The sequence below is a fragment of the Vicia villosa genome, unplaced genomic scaffold (genome assembly GCF_029867415.1).
Source record: "Vicia villosa cultivar HV-30 ecotype Madison, WI unplaced genomic scaffold, Vvil1.0 ctg.001801F_1_1, whole genome shotgun sequence".
Classification (NCBI taxonomy): domain Eukaryota; kingdom Viridiplantae; phylum Streptophyta; class Magnoliopsida; order Fabales; family Fabaceae; genus Vicia; species Vicia villosa.
In genome coordinates, this window is record NW_026705734.1 from 197,040 (window position 1) to 213,638 (window position 16,599).

Here is a 16,599-nt window from a genome sequence, read left to right on the forward strand (position 1 = left end):
AGATAGAAGCATAGTGACTCATCAAATTTTTTAACAAAATTATGAAGTCAAAATAAGTATCAGATGAATAGAGAAGAAACACTTTGTTTTTAATTTACAAGAATTATGTGGATATATAAAATTGTGCAAATAATAAGAGAATTAAACTTATGGGTCCTATCAAGAAGTTATAACAAAAAATGATTGAACAAAGACTAATAAAAAAAACTTAAATGATTGAGAATCAATTTGATTCTATGTCTAGGATGTTGACCATGAAAATGATTTATCTACTATGATTTTTGATGAAATAGTATTTGATGGAATAAGAAGACTTGCACTTAATTTTTATTAATTTGGAAAAGAGTGTGTAGAGAGCTTTTGTTGAAAATCCTAGAGAAAAAATAGTTAGAATTACATATGCTCGAAATACGACATTGACTAGTATGCAGACACATGAGAGAGATTGACGATTTTCCTAATAAAATAGGATTGCACCAAGGTTCAACCTTAAGTCTCTATCTTTGTACTTTAATTTTAGATGTACTCACGAAACATATCCAAGTACTCACGACATATCAAAGTACTCACGAAACACATCCAAGAAAGCACTGAGATATATAATATTTGCAGAAAATAATCATATTTAGAGAGTCGATTTAAATGAGAGGCTGAAGACAAGTCTTAGAAACACATGATTTTCGCTTAAGTAGAAGCAAGACAGAGTAAAGGAAATGTAAGTTCAGCAAAAAGGAGAAGTGTTTCTAACCTAGATGTGAAAGTTTGAGATCATATAAGCCACATTTTTTTAAATATCTTGAGTTTGTAATACAAAACAATGGAGAAATAGAATGAGTTGTAAATTATCAAATTTAAGTTGGGTGTCTGAAATGGAAGAGTGTCTCCGAATTGTATGTGACACAAAAATACTGCTCAAGGCAAAGGTAAAATTTTATCGGACATTGGTAACATTTGTGATGTTGTATGGGATACAATGTTGTGCAATTAATAATCAAAACGGGAATAAAATAAATGTAACAAACATGAGGATGTTGTGTTGAATGTGTGGTAAAATTAGACATAATAAAATTATAAATGACAATATTAAAGAGAATGTTTTGAAAACACGTTTAATAGAAAAGATGATAGAAAATAAACTTAAATGATTTGAACAAGAGAATACATGTAGATTTTATTATAAAGACAATATATCATATTGAAATGAGTTAAACAACTAAGATAGAGATAGAAGTTGAATTAGAAAAGTTATAAGAAAAAAATATTATGAAATTTTTTGAGATTAACAAATTAGATAAAAATAATCTTAAATAGAATATTATGATAAAATTTGATCAATAACTCCACTTAATATGGTAAAGTTTGGTTATTGTATTATTCAATTTCACTCCTTCAATGACTTGAAATATATTGGACAAAGTTTGAATGATTTTACCATTTGATAACTTTGATGACTTTGTTTCCATCTCTTTCTAAATAAAAAATTATCTCTCATTAAAATAATTTATTTTAATCACTCGTAGACCTATCAATTATACAAAATCATTAAATAATATTATAACTTTAGAGTGAAAAAAATATAGGACTAAATATGTTTAAAGTTCCTCTAAAGTTAAGTATTTTTATTTTTTGTCCCTCTAAAAAATTTTGTTAAAGAATCGTTCCTCTAATATTAGGAATTTTAACTTTTAATTCCTTTTGCAACTTAACGACGATTTTAACAACTTAGCGACTGAATTAACGATGATTTGCTACTTAATAATTGAATTAACGGCGATTTTAGCAAGAAGAACAAAAAATTAAAATTTCTAACTTTAGAGATACGATTCTTTAACAATTTTTTTTAAAAGAACAAAAAATAAAAATATACAATTTTAGAAGAGCTTTAAACATATTTAACCCAAAAAATATATTTTTGCTGGTTTTTCTTCTAGTCAATGGAATTTATTTATAGAAATAATAAAAATTAATTTAGCTTTTTTTTTTTAAATTTATTTTCATTTTAGATTCATTACTAATATAATGCACTTAATAGAGGTGAAATTTATTTGAATTCTACTCAAATATGAAAGAAAAATAATATAGCAATTAAATTGGTTTAGATCGTTTTTTTTTCTTTTTGGTAATTGTTTACCGAAATTTCGTGAATCAACAAATTGTAGCTTCAAGAATGAGAATTCCAATTTAGATATATGATAGTTTGCATATTTTAGAAGTATAACAATTATTTTAAAAATGTAAAAAAATATTTAATAATAATAATAATACGGATCATGCAAAAAAAACACATTTGAATTAGATAATTCAAACATAATAGTCAATATTTTTATGTAATCTATAAATTGTTTCCATAAGCTATTTTCATAACCTCTTTCACACCCTCACAATAAACTTTTATCAATAGCACACAATAAACTGGTTGAGGACCTAATGTTAGGCCAAAACCTCTTAGGTGTATTTACATTCATTCTCTTTAACTTTGATGGATTTGTTGTTGCTTGGGTCAATAGCTACTGAGCAAGACACATGTTGAATGTGTTTAGTCCTCACCAACTTCCCAACAACATTTCCGCGCGACTTAACTTCAAAGACAAGCGTCGTCGTAACGTTACCCGTGTCCATCAAGCTAGCTAAGCTTGCGCCAGCGCCGTACAGTGGAACCTTGCTTCCTTGTATATCGACAGACACTGTCCTGCGACTGTTTCGCTGTTGATGATATTTCTTCAACTGCAGCAACATGGAATTTAACAATAATAAGAATGAATGGCGTCATTGTCAGATATCAGAAGCAAAAAATTTATAATATTTCGTTTTCCAAAAGTGCTTATTGAGAAATTTATTCGAACTTGCTCTATATCAATGAGTAGTGGATGGCGTTAGAATACTTACTTCACCAGTTGCAACTGTGACCTCAGAATACATAAGATTCACTGACTTGGAGCTGACGTGAATGCCGAAAAAAGATGCAGGGTTATGCACTGTCATTCTCATTGAACAATTCACTGTCAACATCTTAGTTGGAACTCCAGTAACGTCCGAACCTTCTCCGAAATAGAAGTTATGTACTGTCAAACTCTGTAAGAAGTAATTTTAAGTTACTAGGTAAGTTTACCAATAACATATAACACGGAGATGAATATGAAATCACAACGCCCTCGTGAAGTAACTTATGCAAGTTTTGCTCAAACTCCATATATTACCGTGTTACTAGTCTACTAACAATATCAGTCTACACTACTAAGTACATGTTTGGATTGACGGTGAATTTGTCAAAATCACAATGACAACGTGATCTTGTTGAAGCTACAAGGAGTTACTTACACGGTGTTTCAGCCAAACTCACCACCAATCCAAGCATAAACTAAAAACAGAATGATGACACGAAATCTATACTTAATAGGCAACATCAGTAAATCCATTTTGATGAATCATAACGTCTTATAGTATGAACTTAACTATTAAGTTCAGTCACACAAATCATTGAAATCACATAGCATATGATCATATATTTTTCTAACTCAAACATCATCCTCGATCCAAGAGAAACTATCAACCAATCATAATTATAATTTGATTGTGAAGCAAGTAACTATATTCGACTATGAAACACAGACACCAGAAACACGACACAGCACCAGTAAAAATTTGAAAAAATGAATAATTTAAACATAAGCACATTCGACACTGACGTTGACACACATTTTTTAGAGGTGTCAGTATTACGGAGATATCCGTTATACGTAAGGAAGATCATTATACCTTGACACTGAGTTGAGGTTTATAATGCAAGCTAGCAGCCCAAATGATGAAACAAAAGACACCAAAAACCAACAGAACCCCAACAATAGCAATGAAGAATTGAAACCTCCTTGAAACTCCATTCCTCTCATGATAAAAATCACCATCTTCTTCTTCTATAACCTTAGATTGAATCCACCCTTTATCATCATTACCTTTCCTATTCCCTTTCTTACCGAAAGAAGAGTTATACCCACCAGAGATTCTACTCGAAGAAGAAGCTCTTGAATGGTTAACATAGGATTGATGTGAAGGTGAATCCATGGGACTTGGTTGCATAGTTGAAGATTTGTCACCGTCATGAGAGTCTCTAGAAGGACTCTGAACATAATAAACGGCTCGTTTTGTTGATGTAGGTGATGATGGGTCGAAACTTGCGACATCAGAATCAGTTTTTGCGTGCATATTGAAAATGAATCAGATGAAAAAACAAACTTTGCAGGATGGAGGGTTTAGTGGTACCCAGATGAGAAAGGTTTGAGCTTTTGGTTTGAATTTTTGTGGGTGGGGGTGGAAATTGGGTATCTGAGAGAGAAAATGATGAATTTGAAGAAAAGGTTTAAAACCCCTTATGAGGGTTTGGGATTAGGGTTTTGAAGGATGGAGAATTTAGGGTTGGGATGAGAAAAGATTGTGAATTTTGGGGGAAATGTGATGAATGAATGTATAGGTTGGGAAAGAAGGAAGAGTTATGAATTGGGACGGTGTGAAGCTTTGAAGTGAGAGTTAAGTGTTAGAGACAACAATCCACTATTATAGCTTTTGTCCTAATAGTCATTTTTAAATTGTAAAAAAAAAAGAGGTGTTTTTATCCAAAGTATATCATTTTATAGGCAAAATTAAATGATATGCTATCAATTATATTTTCTATAATTAATGGTTAATAAAAATAGTTTTATAGTTTTTATTTATTTTAAGAAAAAAGATAAAATAAAAATCAAATTCTAAATTTATATATTTTAATAAATTTAATTTAATTTATAATTTATCGTTGAATAGAAGAAGTAAAAATATATTATACGTTAAATACTTTTTTTTTTGTCTCTTATCAATTATCATTACCTCGAGATCCACTTTGGTTTTTTATTTTTAAAAAATACTAATTTGATCATTTATCTATTGAAAGAGTGTCATATCAATCTTTTTCGTCCTATTCTAAAAAACAATGTTTATTATTGCATGTGTGGCATTTGAGGTGACATTTGTTCATCACCATCTTCGTCTTTACTGCGTCTTCATTGCGTTTTTACTCAGAACTGAACCCTAAATCAAATTATGGCTCAAATTACATTGATTATCATCGCCATTGCAGATTGAAGTGAGTTCTACAAACTATGAGTTATTTGCATTGTTTTTCCTTAGGGAAAACGAAGAGTTTTGGAAGTTTTGATTCGATTCGAAGGTTTACACAAGTTCGAATATGCGATGGAAACCTTATTGTCGTTGTTGAGACACTGTTGTTATTCACAGGGCAAAAACAGTTTGCAATTATGGAAAACCATTTTTAGATTGTCCATATTTTAAGGAAAACTTTCATGGTAAATCTTCTTTATAGAAAAATTATGGGCTCTAATTAGTCTGGGTGTGGCTTCTTTGATTGGTTCTATGAAGAAGTTGAAGATGAGAAAGACAAACTTATGATGAAGCAAAAACATAGGTTTGAAAAGTTAACAAAAAAAATGATGAAGTATGGGGGTTGAAGAACTATGGCTCGTAAATCAGGAACAAGAGCAAGAGTTGTTTGAACTAGAAATGACTATGAAAAACTCGATGAAATGATTTTTTTTTAAAAGATTATGTTTTTTCTTGTTTTATGTGTATAATATTCATGATGTTGTAATTTTGAAAGATTTGTTGGAACTTGAGAATGCTTGTATCAATTTCACTATTTATACCTAGGGGTGGCAATGAAATCCATTAGAGTAAAATCCATCCAATCCATCCACTAAATTATCCATCCAATCCATCCATTATAAAAAAGAATAGTTAATGGATTGAATCCAATCCATCCATTTAAAGTTATGGATGAATCCAATCCATCCAACAAAGTTTAAAAATCCATTGGATTATCTAATGTTTTATTTTAAAACTAATTGATACTTTTTATAGTTAAATAAAAGATATGTATTTTTGTCAAAAAAAGTTAATTAATTTTTTTTTAAATTCATAAATCTCTCTCTAATATATATAACCTCTCAGTTAAAATTAAAATAGTAGGAAACATGTTCACTACTTTTTGTTTTGTTGGATTCCTTATAAGAAGATGAATGAGCAACAAAACCAAATCTTATTTTAAAGAGAAATGAGTTATATTATATGGTGCTGGTTCAGTATTTTAACATAATAACATCACAATTCATTTTTAAGAAACCATCATAATTTATATATATATATATATATATATATATATATATATATATATATATATATATATATATATATATATATATATATATATATATTTATATATATATATATATATATATATATATATATATATATATGTTGAATTTTGTTACTTCTACAAAATATCTTTGATCTTAGCCACCTTATCATGTGTTTTGCAAAATATAAAATCTGAAGATATCAAATATGTCTTTTTTATTTTATTTTTTATAATTTCATGCAATAGAATTTTAAGTTTAAAATATTTAAATCAATACCAAAACACAAATCAGTGTAATTACTTAAAACATGGACCCCGATAAACTCAACTAGCAAATATTTTTAAGTTTCTTATAACAAATCTCTTTTTATTTGCAAACGAAATAAAAATATATTTAATACTCCCTTATTCAAGATTTTCAAGATATTTTAATTTAATCAATACAGTACAATTTAAAGTTTAAGTATTAAATGTGTGAGACCTTGATTCAATTTAAACTGTGAGCAGTGGCCAGTGGGGCAGAAAAAAAGATTTTATCAATCCATGTTTTAGAAATTAAAGAAGGTGCATTGTAAAATTAATAAAAAGTGTATTGAAAGATTAATTTAAAAAAATATGCAGTTAAGAAAAAACTATTTTAAAGAAATTTAAAAAAAACAGATTTTCTAAAATTTATAAAATAATTAAAATATTTTAATTAGTTTAGTGGATGGATGGATATCCATCCATTAAAAAGATGTTAATGGATGAATTGGACTGGATTTTATACTAATGGATGAATTGGATTGGATTTTTTAAAGGTTATGTTAGTGGATTGTTAATGGATTATTGGATTGTTTTGGTCCATCCATTAACAATCCAATCCATATCCATCCAATCCATCCATTTTGCCACCCCTATTTATACCTAGTTGAATTACCATACAAGTTTTACTTAAATATACCAGTTTTACAATAGGTGATTTACTTGAATGTATCCGTTTTAGTTTAATGTATCAATGACATTATGTACATATTAAATTATATTAGTAAAGGTCATTTTGTACTAGTTTTCAAAAATGTATCAGTTGAATTATACCAATGTATCATTATGAAATATTACGCCAGAATTTTGAATGTACCAATTTTCATCATCTTGAATTGTTACAATTGTAAGTGTTAACTTGAATGTATCAATTTTAAGATGTTTATCCGTATGCAGACATTACACCAAAACTTGAATTTGTTAGCATATAACAGATATTATCCCAAAACTTTGAATATACACCATGTTAATAATCAACAGACATAAAACTTTCTTCATATTACATTATAGGCTCTAACAGGCTTTATACCAAAATACCTTGTTCATATAGGCATACAAAAGAACAAAATAAAATTTTATTCAGAACACAACATAAAACATTCAACAGACAAAATATAAATAAACCTTGTTCAGAATACAACATAAAATATTCAATAGACAATACATAACTAAATTAAATGATCTTTCTTGTGTGGAGTGGTTCTCTTTATTGGAATAGACCTCACTCCTCAGGTAACACTAGATGATGATGCCTTAACACATAGTAACTTCTTTGGCCTTCCATGATTTGATTGAGATTTCTAACAAACTTGACTTGCTTGAGTTGTGGTATTAAGAATGGGCTTCGAAAATGGGCTAAGAGACTGATTTTAGATCCAAAATATAAAAGCCTTAGTTTTGGATTAGTCATGGAAGATTAGTTGCAAGACTCGGTCATTCTTGTGGAGTGATATCAGAATATCAGAATTGCTATGGACAATGATAATAGAGGTATAGGCTAGTTTGGAAACGGTTTCTCTTGTAAGCTGTGTAGAGGGATTTGTGCGACTATTCTTAATTGTCACCAAGTTAGCACTCATTTAGATATGAACAAGGCAAAAAAGCAACATCATTTTCTTTGGCCGGAGGCTTATTCTTGGCAGATTGCAAACGATGGACGGAACGGCAAGATGGCAGATTCAGTTTGCTTTGTCATATGTCAGATTCAGTTTGCCAAACCATCTCGTATTGGCTGCATTTAAATTCAATAGAGCTTATTGATTCTATAGAAGTCATATGTTCAATTCAATTGTTCCTCCCTAAGTAGTTCTCTAAGTCGCTCTCTCTTCAAATTGGTTAGGTGCTATAACAAAGGTCCTCGTGCCCATTATCTACTATAACAAATGTTCCTCCCTAACTTACACTGTATTTTTTTATATCAAAATTTATTGTAGATTTAAAAGTTAAACTATATAGAATATATATCTATAAATGTTAATATTCATTAAAAAAGTCATTTGATTTGATATGTTACAAAGAAGAACTAAACCAACATTTTATTAGATTTTAGGTTTAATTGCAACATTGGTCGACCAAAGTTGCAATGAAGTCTAGATTTTATTAAAATTTTGTAAAACGTTAATAATTTTTATATCCTAATGATATATCAAATAATCAAGATAATTGGAAAAACAATATATATCCATAGAATTGGGGGCATCAGTTCTCCAAGGTGATATTAACATCAATGAAATTCAGATGCAAATTACCCATTTACACAATTTCAGATTCATCATATGCCCAATTCTTCTGATAACAATTAAAAAAACCATAAAAATTGATTAAGGAAATGGCTCAGAAAAAGAATGGGTATGAGAAAATTATCAGCACTAAGAAATCAGAGTGGTGCATGACTATCTCTATAATTCATCATAGCCAACAAAACATATAAGATTTGCAACCATAATGTTAGAATTAAAAACATGAATGAATATTGTCTCAGACATCCAAGGAAGGATAAAAACAGCATTAGCTCTCAAGCCTGGCGAAGGCGAAAGCTCTTGGTCGGCCACTGCGAATGTATTGAGAAACAAGCCTTCTATTTTATCATCATAGACAATATACAGAAACATCAACAACACTAACAAACAACATACAGAAGCATAAAATGAACAAAAAGGACTCAGAAAACAGTATTGTCGGCAAGATCAAAAAATGACCAAATTACGACGAACGAGACCTATAAAAGGAATCATCACCGTCCTTTTTTTTGTTACAGATATCATGTATAGAACAACAAAACAAATACTACAAAATCATTAAACGAATAATACAGAAGCTAAAATCTAAATGAGAGAGTAAAAATGCAAACTTTGAAGAGGGATTGGAAAACCCTAGAATCCAATTGAAGAACAAATTAGTTTACGATGAGGATTAGTTTTGCGGCTATGAGATGTGTGATTGAGAAGGTGAGAGTTAGGGTTATAAAGAAGTTTGTTTTGGTGATCGGGTTGAGATTGGGCCAGAAGTTAAGGGTTTTTTATATTGGGCTTAATAAACATTTTAATACTAACTTTATTTGACTGTATAAGAAATAAATGTTTGATTTTTATAAATAAAAAATTTAGTTTTATTTGATTAATATATTTTTTAATTTAATAGTTTAATTAGTAAAATTTTAGGAGATTTACTTTTAAATTAAGTAGACCCCTATTAAATATATTATATGCATAAAAAGTTTATAATTAATTTTTTTATTTTTTATAAATTTAAATTTGAAATTGTAATTAAACTTGAAAACTAGGTTGCTCACAAAGTCTACATGAAAACCTCAATAACAAATATTACACGTAAAGATGTGCAAATAAGTGAGTCCATTCGAGGAAATGTGATTCCGGACTCTACCATATTTTTCACTGTTAAATCTGATCGATAAAAAGTCGGCATGAGGCGCCGTATTTCACAGAGACGATTTTAACTGCTGAAATTATATAAAGCACAATTTGTGTCTTTTCATGTATTCTCTCTTTCACACACTCAAAATATTTTCTCACTCGTTCACTAACTTAAGTGTTGAAATGTTAATCTTGTAGATTTATCCCGCTTTACCGTACCGTAAGTTCACTTCATTGCATCAATATTTTATTTTATTTAGTCTCCACCTATCTGTGGTTCCAAAAAAACACCATGTCTTTACTACGAATGCAAATCACATGTCTTATCTCTTTCAAAGCACTAATATTTTTCTCATACATATCTCTCTCAAAGCACTAATCTTTTTCTCATACATATCGCTGATCCAATTCTCACAATCATGGCACCATCAACAGTCATTCACACGGCCGCCACACGCAATGCCACCACCATGACCGTTACTTGTCGACATTGCTTAACCACATAAGGTTTCCCCTAGATTAGTAGGTTGGAATCTACATTGAGTGTAGTTTCTAAAAGTAAAGTGCTCCCTCGTTGATCCCCTCCATGTTGCCTCTAACATTGAGGACACCAAACTCCGCCTCATGGTTTTGGAGGAAGAAGCGGGAGCCACGCGTCACCAGATGACCATCATCATCATCATCATCATTCGCCATCACAGCAATCTCGTATGAAGGATCAACACGGCGCCGAAGCACAAGTTTGTAATTGAAAGAGCAACTCGTTCTTAAGACGAATCCTCGATAGCATGATCCCTAGATCTCTTAAAAAAATCTATGAAGGTGGAGATTTATGACAGAACTAAGGATCCAAATGAACACATTGAGCATATAGATATCGTGCTTGGCTATTATCACACTCAGGGAGCTGTAAAATGCATGTTGTTCATGTAAACCCTTAAGGGAGTCGCCGTGATGTGGTTCAAGCCCCCCAAGATGAAAACATAAGGTTCTAGAATGGGTTATGCGACTCTTTCACTGTCTAATTCACAACATGAAAATCGAAACCCACCACCATAGTTATGCTCAACAAAATCCAACTGAAAAGGAAAGAAACCCAACTGAAATACTGTGATCCAACTAAAAAGGAAAGAAACCCAAAAGAAATACACTGATCGATTCATAAAAAGAGGAATATGAATTCTATTAATAAGATGCACATCATGTTGCATATTAAAATGCCAAAAATTTAAAGTCATTTTAGCTTGAAAGGAAAGTGGTCTAGAGCATTGAGATTATAAGTAAAGAAACGGTTAAGAGATACAATCAGTTCGGTGGCAGAAATTAGTTTGACCTTGAATGAGTAATATGAAGAAACAAGTTATTTGTTAACAATATTCATAACTTAATTATTGAGGTTCAACAGAAAGTTACAACAAATCAACAAACATTACACAAGATTCTCTCTTTAGCAAATTTTCAAAATTCTTGAAATTTGATTGCAAAAGGTTAAAAGAATACACAATAGGTAAGTCAAATATACTGTATGACTAATGAGGATTCTATTAAAATAAATTTTTCATAGCAAAATCATGCAACTTCTGCAGCTAACTTGTTCAACTCTTCTATCCTGTAGTCAATTCCATTAGTCCTTATTATATACAAGGTGAAGATGCTGATATCAAAGAAATATAAATTAGCGCACGCAATCAGCCACGTCTGTAGAAGGTCCGAATTTCAATGAAGATTTTGATTTTTTGAAAATCTAAATACCGGATTTGAAATCCGGACCTTCTGTGTCTGGTTGCATGCAGGCATGGGTGTATATTCAAAATGTCTTAGAATATGTAATCATAAATTTACAATAATCTCCTCAATTAATCCATCTAAAACCATGTTTTCTACTTCATTAACAACTTGTTCAACTTCATCACAAGAAAATCCATGCTTCCAACCATAGTTCCATATTCCATTTATCATTCTACTGTTGCACTTCATATCTCTCTCCAACATTGCACAGATATTATCCAAAAGAAGTTTAGTCTCAGAATCTTCACTATAAGATGTCAGATTCTCAATTGCATTGTAAACTTCTTCAACCAAGCTTCCGAAAGAGATTTGCAATCTTGAATTCCCTACACAAGTTAGCAATAAGGGGTGAACTACTTGTGATGATGACTCTTGAAGGCTTTTTCTCTCGGCGAGTTCGTTTGCGCAGTCCAAATAGAGTCTGCTATTGGTTATTCCTTTACTTTCGATTTTCGTTAGGATCTTAGGATAACCAAGTCCAACATCAAGATTGAAAAGCCCCTTTGCATGGTCAATGAATGATTTACTTGTGAGAAGAAAATATTTCAGCTCAGAAGTGTTTTTGTCTAGCATAAAATCGGTTTCACCGATACTGGTGGTGTCATGAGGCTCCTCGGCATGGATGGCATCATTTTCATCTTCGCAACTTGGCATCAAAACGTTGTCACCTAAAGAATTCTGGCCCTCAGAAATATCTGTAAAAGGATGAAATAAGTCACATAATCCAAACCATCTTATTCTTCATCGGTTTGGTTTGGTTTTCAAAAAGAAAATGTTGCAAAAGCTGAACCAAACCGGCAAATATTTTCCTCCAAAAGTTAAACCAAACCAACCCGTCACACTCCCATGTGCGCCACTAATCGTCTAAAAAGTAGAACTAGTGATAGTTTGAGAAACTTACCTTTAGTCTTATTCGAAAAGGTGTCTACTTCATGCTCCATGACGAGATCTTCTGTTATTGTAGTAATTATTTTAATCTCAGCACAATCTTCTTTACAAGAAACATTGATATTCATTCCGTCTTCTTGCCTTAATTGTTCATCCTGTGCACAAGAATAATGAATTGAAACTCATCTAATAAGGATTACTAAGCTAAACTCTTCAATACACGATAGTTCAAATTTCCAAACTTACTACATACCATAGAGACAGAAAAAATGACAGTGGTAAAACTTACGAGTGGTTTAGCTGCTTCGGGCAAGTCGATAGATCTTTGCTTCTTCATCGGACTCTTTTTCAAATCCTTTGAACTATTAACCTTTTGTGTCTTTGGTTTAGCGATGGTGGTATTTGAATTTGAAGAAGTGCTCTTTCTAGACGGAGTCTCGTTCTTGTCAATTCTCGACACACTTCGCGGCTTCCTCAACTTTTCACTACTAGACCTGATTTCTCCTTGATCTTGAGCTTTTGTTACAGCTTTAGCTTTTGAAACTTCCTTCTCTAGTGGCTTTCTGCTACTTGTAATGTTCTTTACCTTAGTTTTTTCGTCGACTGTTTCACTTGCCTGTAATCTTTGACTAGCTTTTTGAACCTTCTTGTTTTCGACCGGTTTGATTTCTTTCACATCAATTTCGAAAACCTCTTTGACGCGCTTCGGTCTTTCCTCTCTGATAACCCTTTTGGAAAGATTTTCTTCCATGTCTTTTCTCATGTTGGTAGTTGAACCTTCCATTGGATTGAAGGTTTTTGAAGGAGCTCCTTTGGCTTTTAGATTTCTAAAAGACAACTCTTCTTGAGGAACCGGCTCATAAGTTTCTACGAATTCTTCATACGAAGCACGTCGAGGTTTCATGAGTACAATCGGTGGTAACTCACCAAACTCATTGTATTGAAGATCATTCGAATGATTGACATGATTGTGAAGCTTGTGCTCTCTAATAGGACTATTCTTCAACAATCCATTGAAATGAGTGGTTTCAAGAATTTCCCTCAGTGTTTTTTGTCTTTCTGGATTAATCTTCTCGACTACCGAACTATGCTTTCTTATCTTCGGTGTGTCAATCTCGAAAACCGGTCTCTTTTGATTCACAATCTTTTGATTCTCCGTTTGTTTTTGCATAACCGATGGAAATGTTCTTGAAGGGACTTGTTCTAATCCCATCAACTTTGCAACGAGATTGGTACTTTTCTCCCGTTTGGGAAAATTTGGCGACGACGAAGAATCAGAAAGTTTGTCATACCAAACAACAGAAGATTGACTCGAGCTTGTAGAAGGAAACGCCGCTGAAGCAGAATCCAATCCTTCAGAAGCGCTTGTGCTTTGGAATAGATTTTGTCTAACCAAACTCTCCTTAATAACTTTCTTAAGCTCCTCTCTACAACTACTCGAAGAACCATAAGCCGAATTGTACTCAACAAATTGATTAGAATGCGTCATCCTAATTCTATCATTCACCTTTGCATCAATCCTACTCCTTTCACGTTCCTCCTCTTGTTTTTTCTTCGAACGAGCAATACTACTCGACGCATCTTGAACCTTCCGAAGCATCTCTAAAGACTCTTGCAAATCAAGAGCGCCTTTTAACAAATCCTTCGCAATATCTTCCGATTTTGCATCGTACCTTAGACCACTAGACCACGACTTAATCATTTTGTTCAATTTCTCCGCGCCTCTAGACACCTCCACAAGCTGCAAAGAAGATGAATCAAATTCTCTTCCGCTCGAACCTCTCGACAACACCTTCTCTACTTTAACTTCTTTGTTCGTCTCCAAATTTTCGACCGTCTTCCGGCTCTTTGTCTTGTCCTTCATTTTGTGAGAACTTGACCTATATCTTCTTATAGTTCCACACTCAACAACTCCTTTTGGATCATCACATGTCACAAATGGCTTATACATGACTAAGTCTCCTTAAGGATATTTTCTGTCACAGAAATTTCATCAAATTACTCAGATGCTAAAATTATTATAAACAACAAAAACAAAAACAAAAATTGTTATTAAAAAAATTTTAAAATCACATTAGAGAAAATAGAATACTTACATGAACTTGTCCTTTTGGATCTTAGAGTTTGTCTACATTAGATAAAAAAACAATACATGTCTGTCCCACTGAAACACAACCATTAAACTAATCAGTTTCTAACAAAAACAACACAATAATCCTATCTAGAAACAAACAAACAAAAAGTCTAAATCATTACCTCTAAAAAAATTTATTTTTTTAACATTTTGTTTATGTTTCCAATTAGATTCTTGAAGCATGAATAGAAAGAGTAGAAGATCTAACTCTAAACTCATAATTTTGTTACTCTTCCTTAAAATTAATGAAACAAAACACAAAATCACATAAAAATAATTAAAATACAAAATCATATAAAAATAAGCCATAATTCATGGTTGCAAAAAACAAGACTTACCATGAATGACCAACATGAGAAATTCATGACAAAAATCATAAAAATTTAGTCTTTATGATGAATAAGTGAAAACCCATGAAGGTTTTGAGGAGTTTCATCAATGGGGGTGAGATAGAAGAGATTCAGATCCAAATGGGGGTGTAGAAAAAAAGGGGGTGCATTGACTTTTGTGATAAAAATTGCAACTTGAAGAAGAAGAAAAGCTTGAAAAAAAAAACAACAAGAGATGGTGTTGAATGATTGTTTATGATGAGACAATGAAATCTTTGAAGGATTATGGGTATGGAAAACAGAAAAAAAATTGGGTTTGGTCGTACAAATGTTGTTGATTTGCAGAGTGATAAAGGAACAAAAGGTGTTTCAAAAAACACAAGAGTGAGGAAGGAAGGAACAGTGTCACAAAGTGGAAAATGGCTCCACGCAACTTCACATGATGATGAAAGCAAAAATAATAAATTTGGAACTTTCTTTCTTCTTTCATCCAAGTTATCATGACATTATTTTTTAAAATTAATTAGCTTAAAAAGGGTGGGTTTTTTATGAGTCACTTTTGTTGAAATAAATAATATTAACATTAATTGGTGAGAGTGGAATTAATGGCAAATAATTTAATCAAGATTTCAGGTTAGAGATGGAATAATTTAGCGGTGGTTAGGAATAACAAGCGGACATGTTGATTCCGTTTAGACTCTTTTTCTAAACATATAACAAAGCTTTTATCAAGTTTAACTTAATGCCTATAAGTCTTTACAAGTAAACCTTTGAGTCTGTAAGTCGCTTTCATTATCAGACCTACTTGGTTAGATCTGAACCGGTTGTAAAGGCCAAACCAGTCAATAAAATTATTATGGATACTAGAAATCCCTGTCTTTCTGCTTAGCCAATGTCAAAGAGCTTTAGCAAAATTGCACTGAGAAAACAGGTGGGAAACTGTCTTCGTAGCAGAGTTGCATAAGTAGTAAACTGGCGTTAAAGAGATACCTCTAGACACGATCATTGTGTCAGTCGAAATCTTGTCATGCATCACAATGTTTTATGTCATTAATGCACACATGACTATGTGTAATAACTGCATGCATATAACTTAATGATATTAATCCATACACATAAATCTATGTCATTTGATCCACATTGAGTTGGAAATGATTACACATACCTCAATCTCAAAAACATTAGTTCTCTGAGATTTTTGAATTATCATTGATTTGTGTTAATTATATGGTTTCACTTCAGGTTGATCGTAATCTCCTTGATCTTCCCCATAAGAGAATTTAAATATTTTTAAGTAATCAATTAAGGAATACTTCTTTGCTTTATTCTCTTATCTTACTTGATTCACTACTAATTGAGAATGATTGTTGACTTGAAAATATGGAACTCTTATTGCCTAAGCTATGTGTATACTTGATGTTGGAGCGATATGCTTTGTCTGACTCTTGTTCCTCTTGGACCTCGGGAGTGAATTTTTCTAAATTCAACATCATATCATATTTTAGGACTTGATTGAATGTGATTAACAAGTCCTTAAAGTGAAATTCCTCACCTTGAATTTTGATCAATATGCCATCCACATAGGTGAAGAAACTTACAAAA

At 31.6% G+C, this 16,599-nt stretch overlaps 2 protein-coding genes and 4 non-coding genes across 7 annotated transcripts; all 6 read right to left on the reverse strand.

Annotated features, from left to right (window-relative positions):
• Positions 1-2,288: 2,288 nt before the first annotated feature.
• LOC131636647 (uncharacterized) lies at positions 2,289-4,526 on the reverse strand. The gene is made up of 3 exons (XM_058907255.1): positions 3,757-4,526; positions 2,887-3,072; positions 2,289-2,724 (listed from the first exon to the last, which is right to left on the reverse strand). The coding sequence occupies exons 1-3, from the start codon at positions 4,198-4,200 to the stop codon at positions 2,446-2,448; spliced, it is 909 nt and encodes a 302-aa protein (XP_058763238.1). The 5' UTR covers positions 4,201-4,526; the 3' UTR covers positions 2,289-2,445.
• Positions 4,527-8,675: 4,149 nt separating this feature from the next.
• On the reverse strand, positions 8,676-8,769 carry LOC131636692 (small nucleolar RNA Z101). Its single transcript, XR_009294140.1, has one exon. It is a non-coding gene; the product is annotated as a small nucleolar RNA Z101 (small nucleolar RNA).
• Positions 8,770-8,814: 45 nt separating this feature from the next.
• On the reverse strand, positions 8,815-8,902 carry LOC131636690 (small nucleolar RNA Z221/R21b). The gene has a single exon (XR_009294138.1). It is a non-coding gene; the product is annotated as a small nucleolar RNA Z221/R21b (small nucleolar RNA).
• Positions 8,903-8,958: 56 nt separating this feature from the next.
• Positions 8,959-9,082, reverse strand: LOC131636688 (small nucleolar RNA SNORD14). Its single transcript, XR_009294136.1, has one exon. It is a non-coding gene; the product is annotated as a small nucleolar RNA SNORD14 (small nucleolar RNA).
• A 60-nt stretch (positions 9,083-9,142) lies between these two features.
• Positions 9,143-9,227, reverse strand: LOC131636691 (small nucleolar RNA Z43). Its single transcript, XR_009294139.1, has one exon. It is a non-coding gene; the product is annotated as a small nucleolar RNA Z43 (small nucleolar RNA).
• Positions 9,228-11,384: 2,157 nt separating this feature from the next.
• On the reverse strand, positions 11,385-15,514 carry LOC131636648 (uncharacterized). 2 transcript variants are annotated; one of them, XM_058907257.1, is made up of 6 exons: positions 15,007-15,514; positions 14,791-14,903; positions 14,631-14,698; positions 12,824-14,510; positions 12,548-12,689; positions 11,385-12,341 (listed from the first exon to the last, which is right to left on the reverse strand). In XM_058907257.1, the coding sequence occupies exons 4-6, from the start codon at positions 14,483-14,485 to the stop codon at positions 11,689-11,691; spliced, it is 2,457 nt and encodes an 818-aa protein (XP_058763240.1). In that variant the 5' UTR covers positions 14,486-14,510; positions 14,631-14,698; positions 14,791-14,903; positions 15,007-15,514; the 3' UTR covers positions 11,385-11,688. The 2 variants fall into 2 exon arrangements, with proteins under 2 accessions (XP_058763240.1, XP_058763239.1); XM_058907256.1 differs by lacking the exon at positions 14,791-14,903 and having other exon boundaries at positions 15,007-15,513.
• Between the last annotated feature and the right edge of the window lie 1,085 nt (positions 15,515-16,599).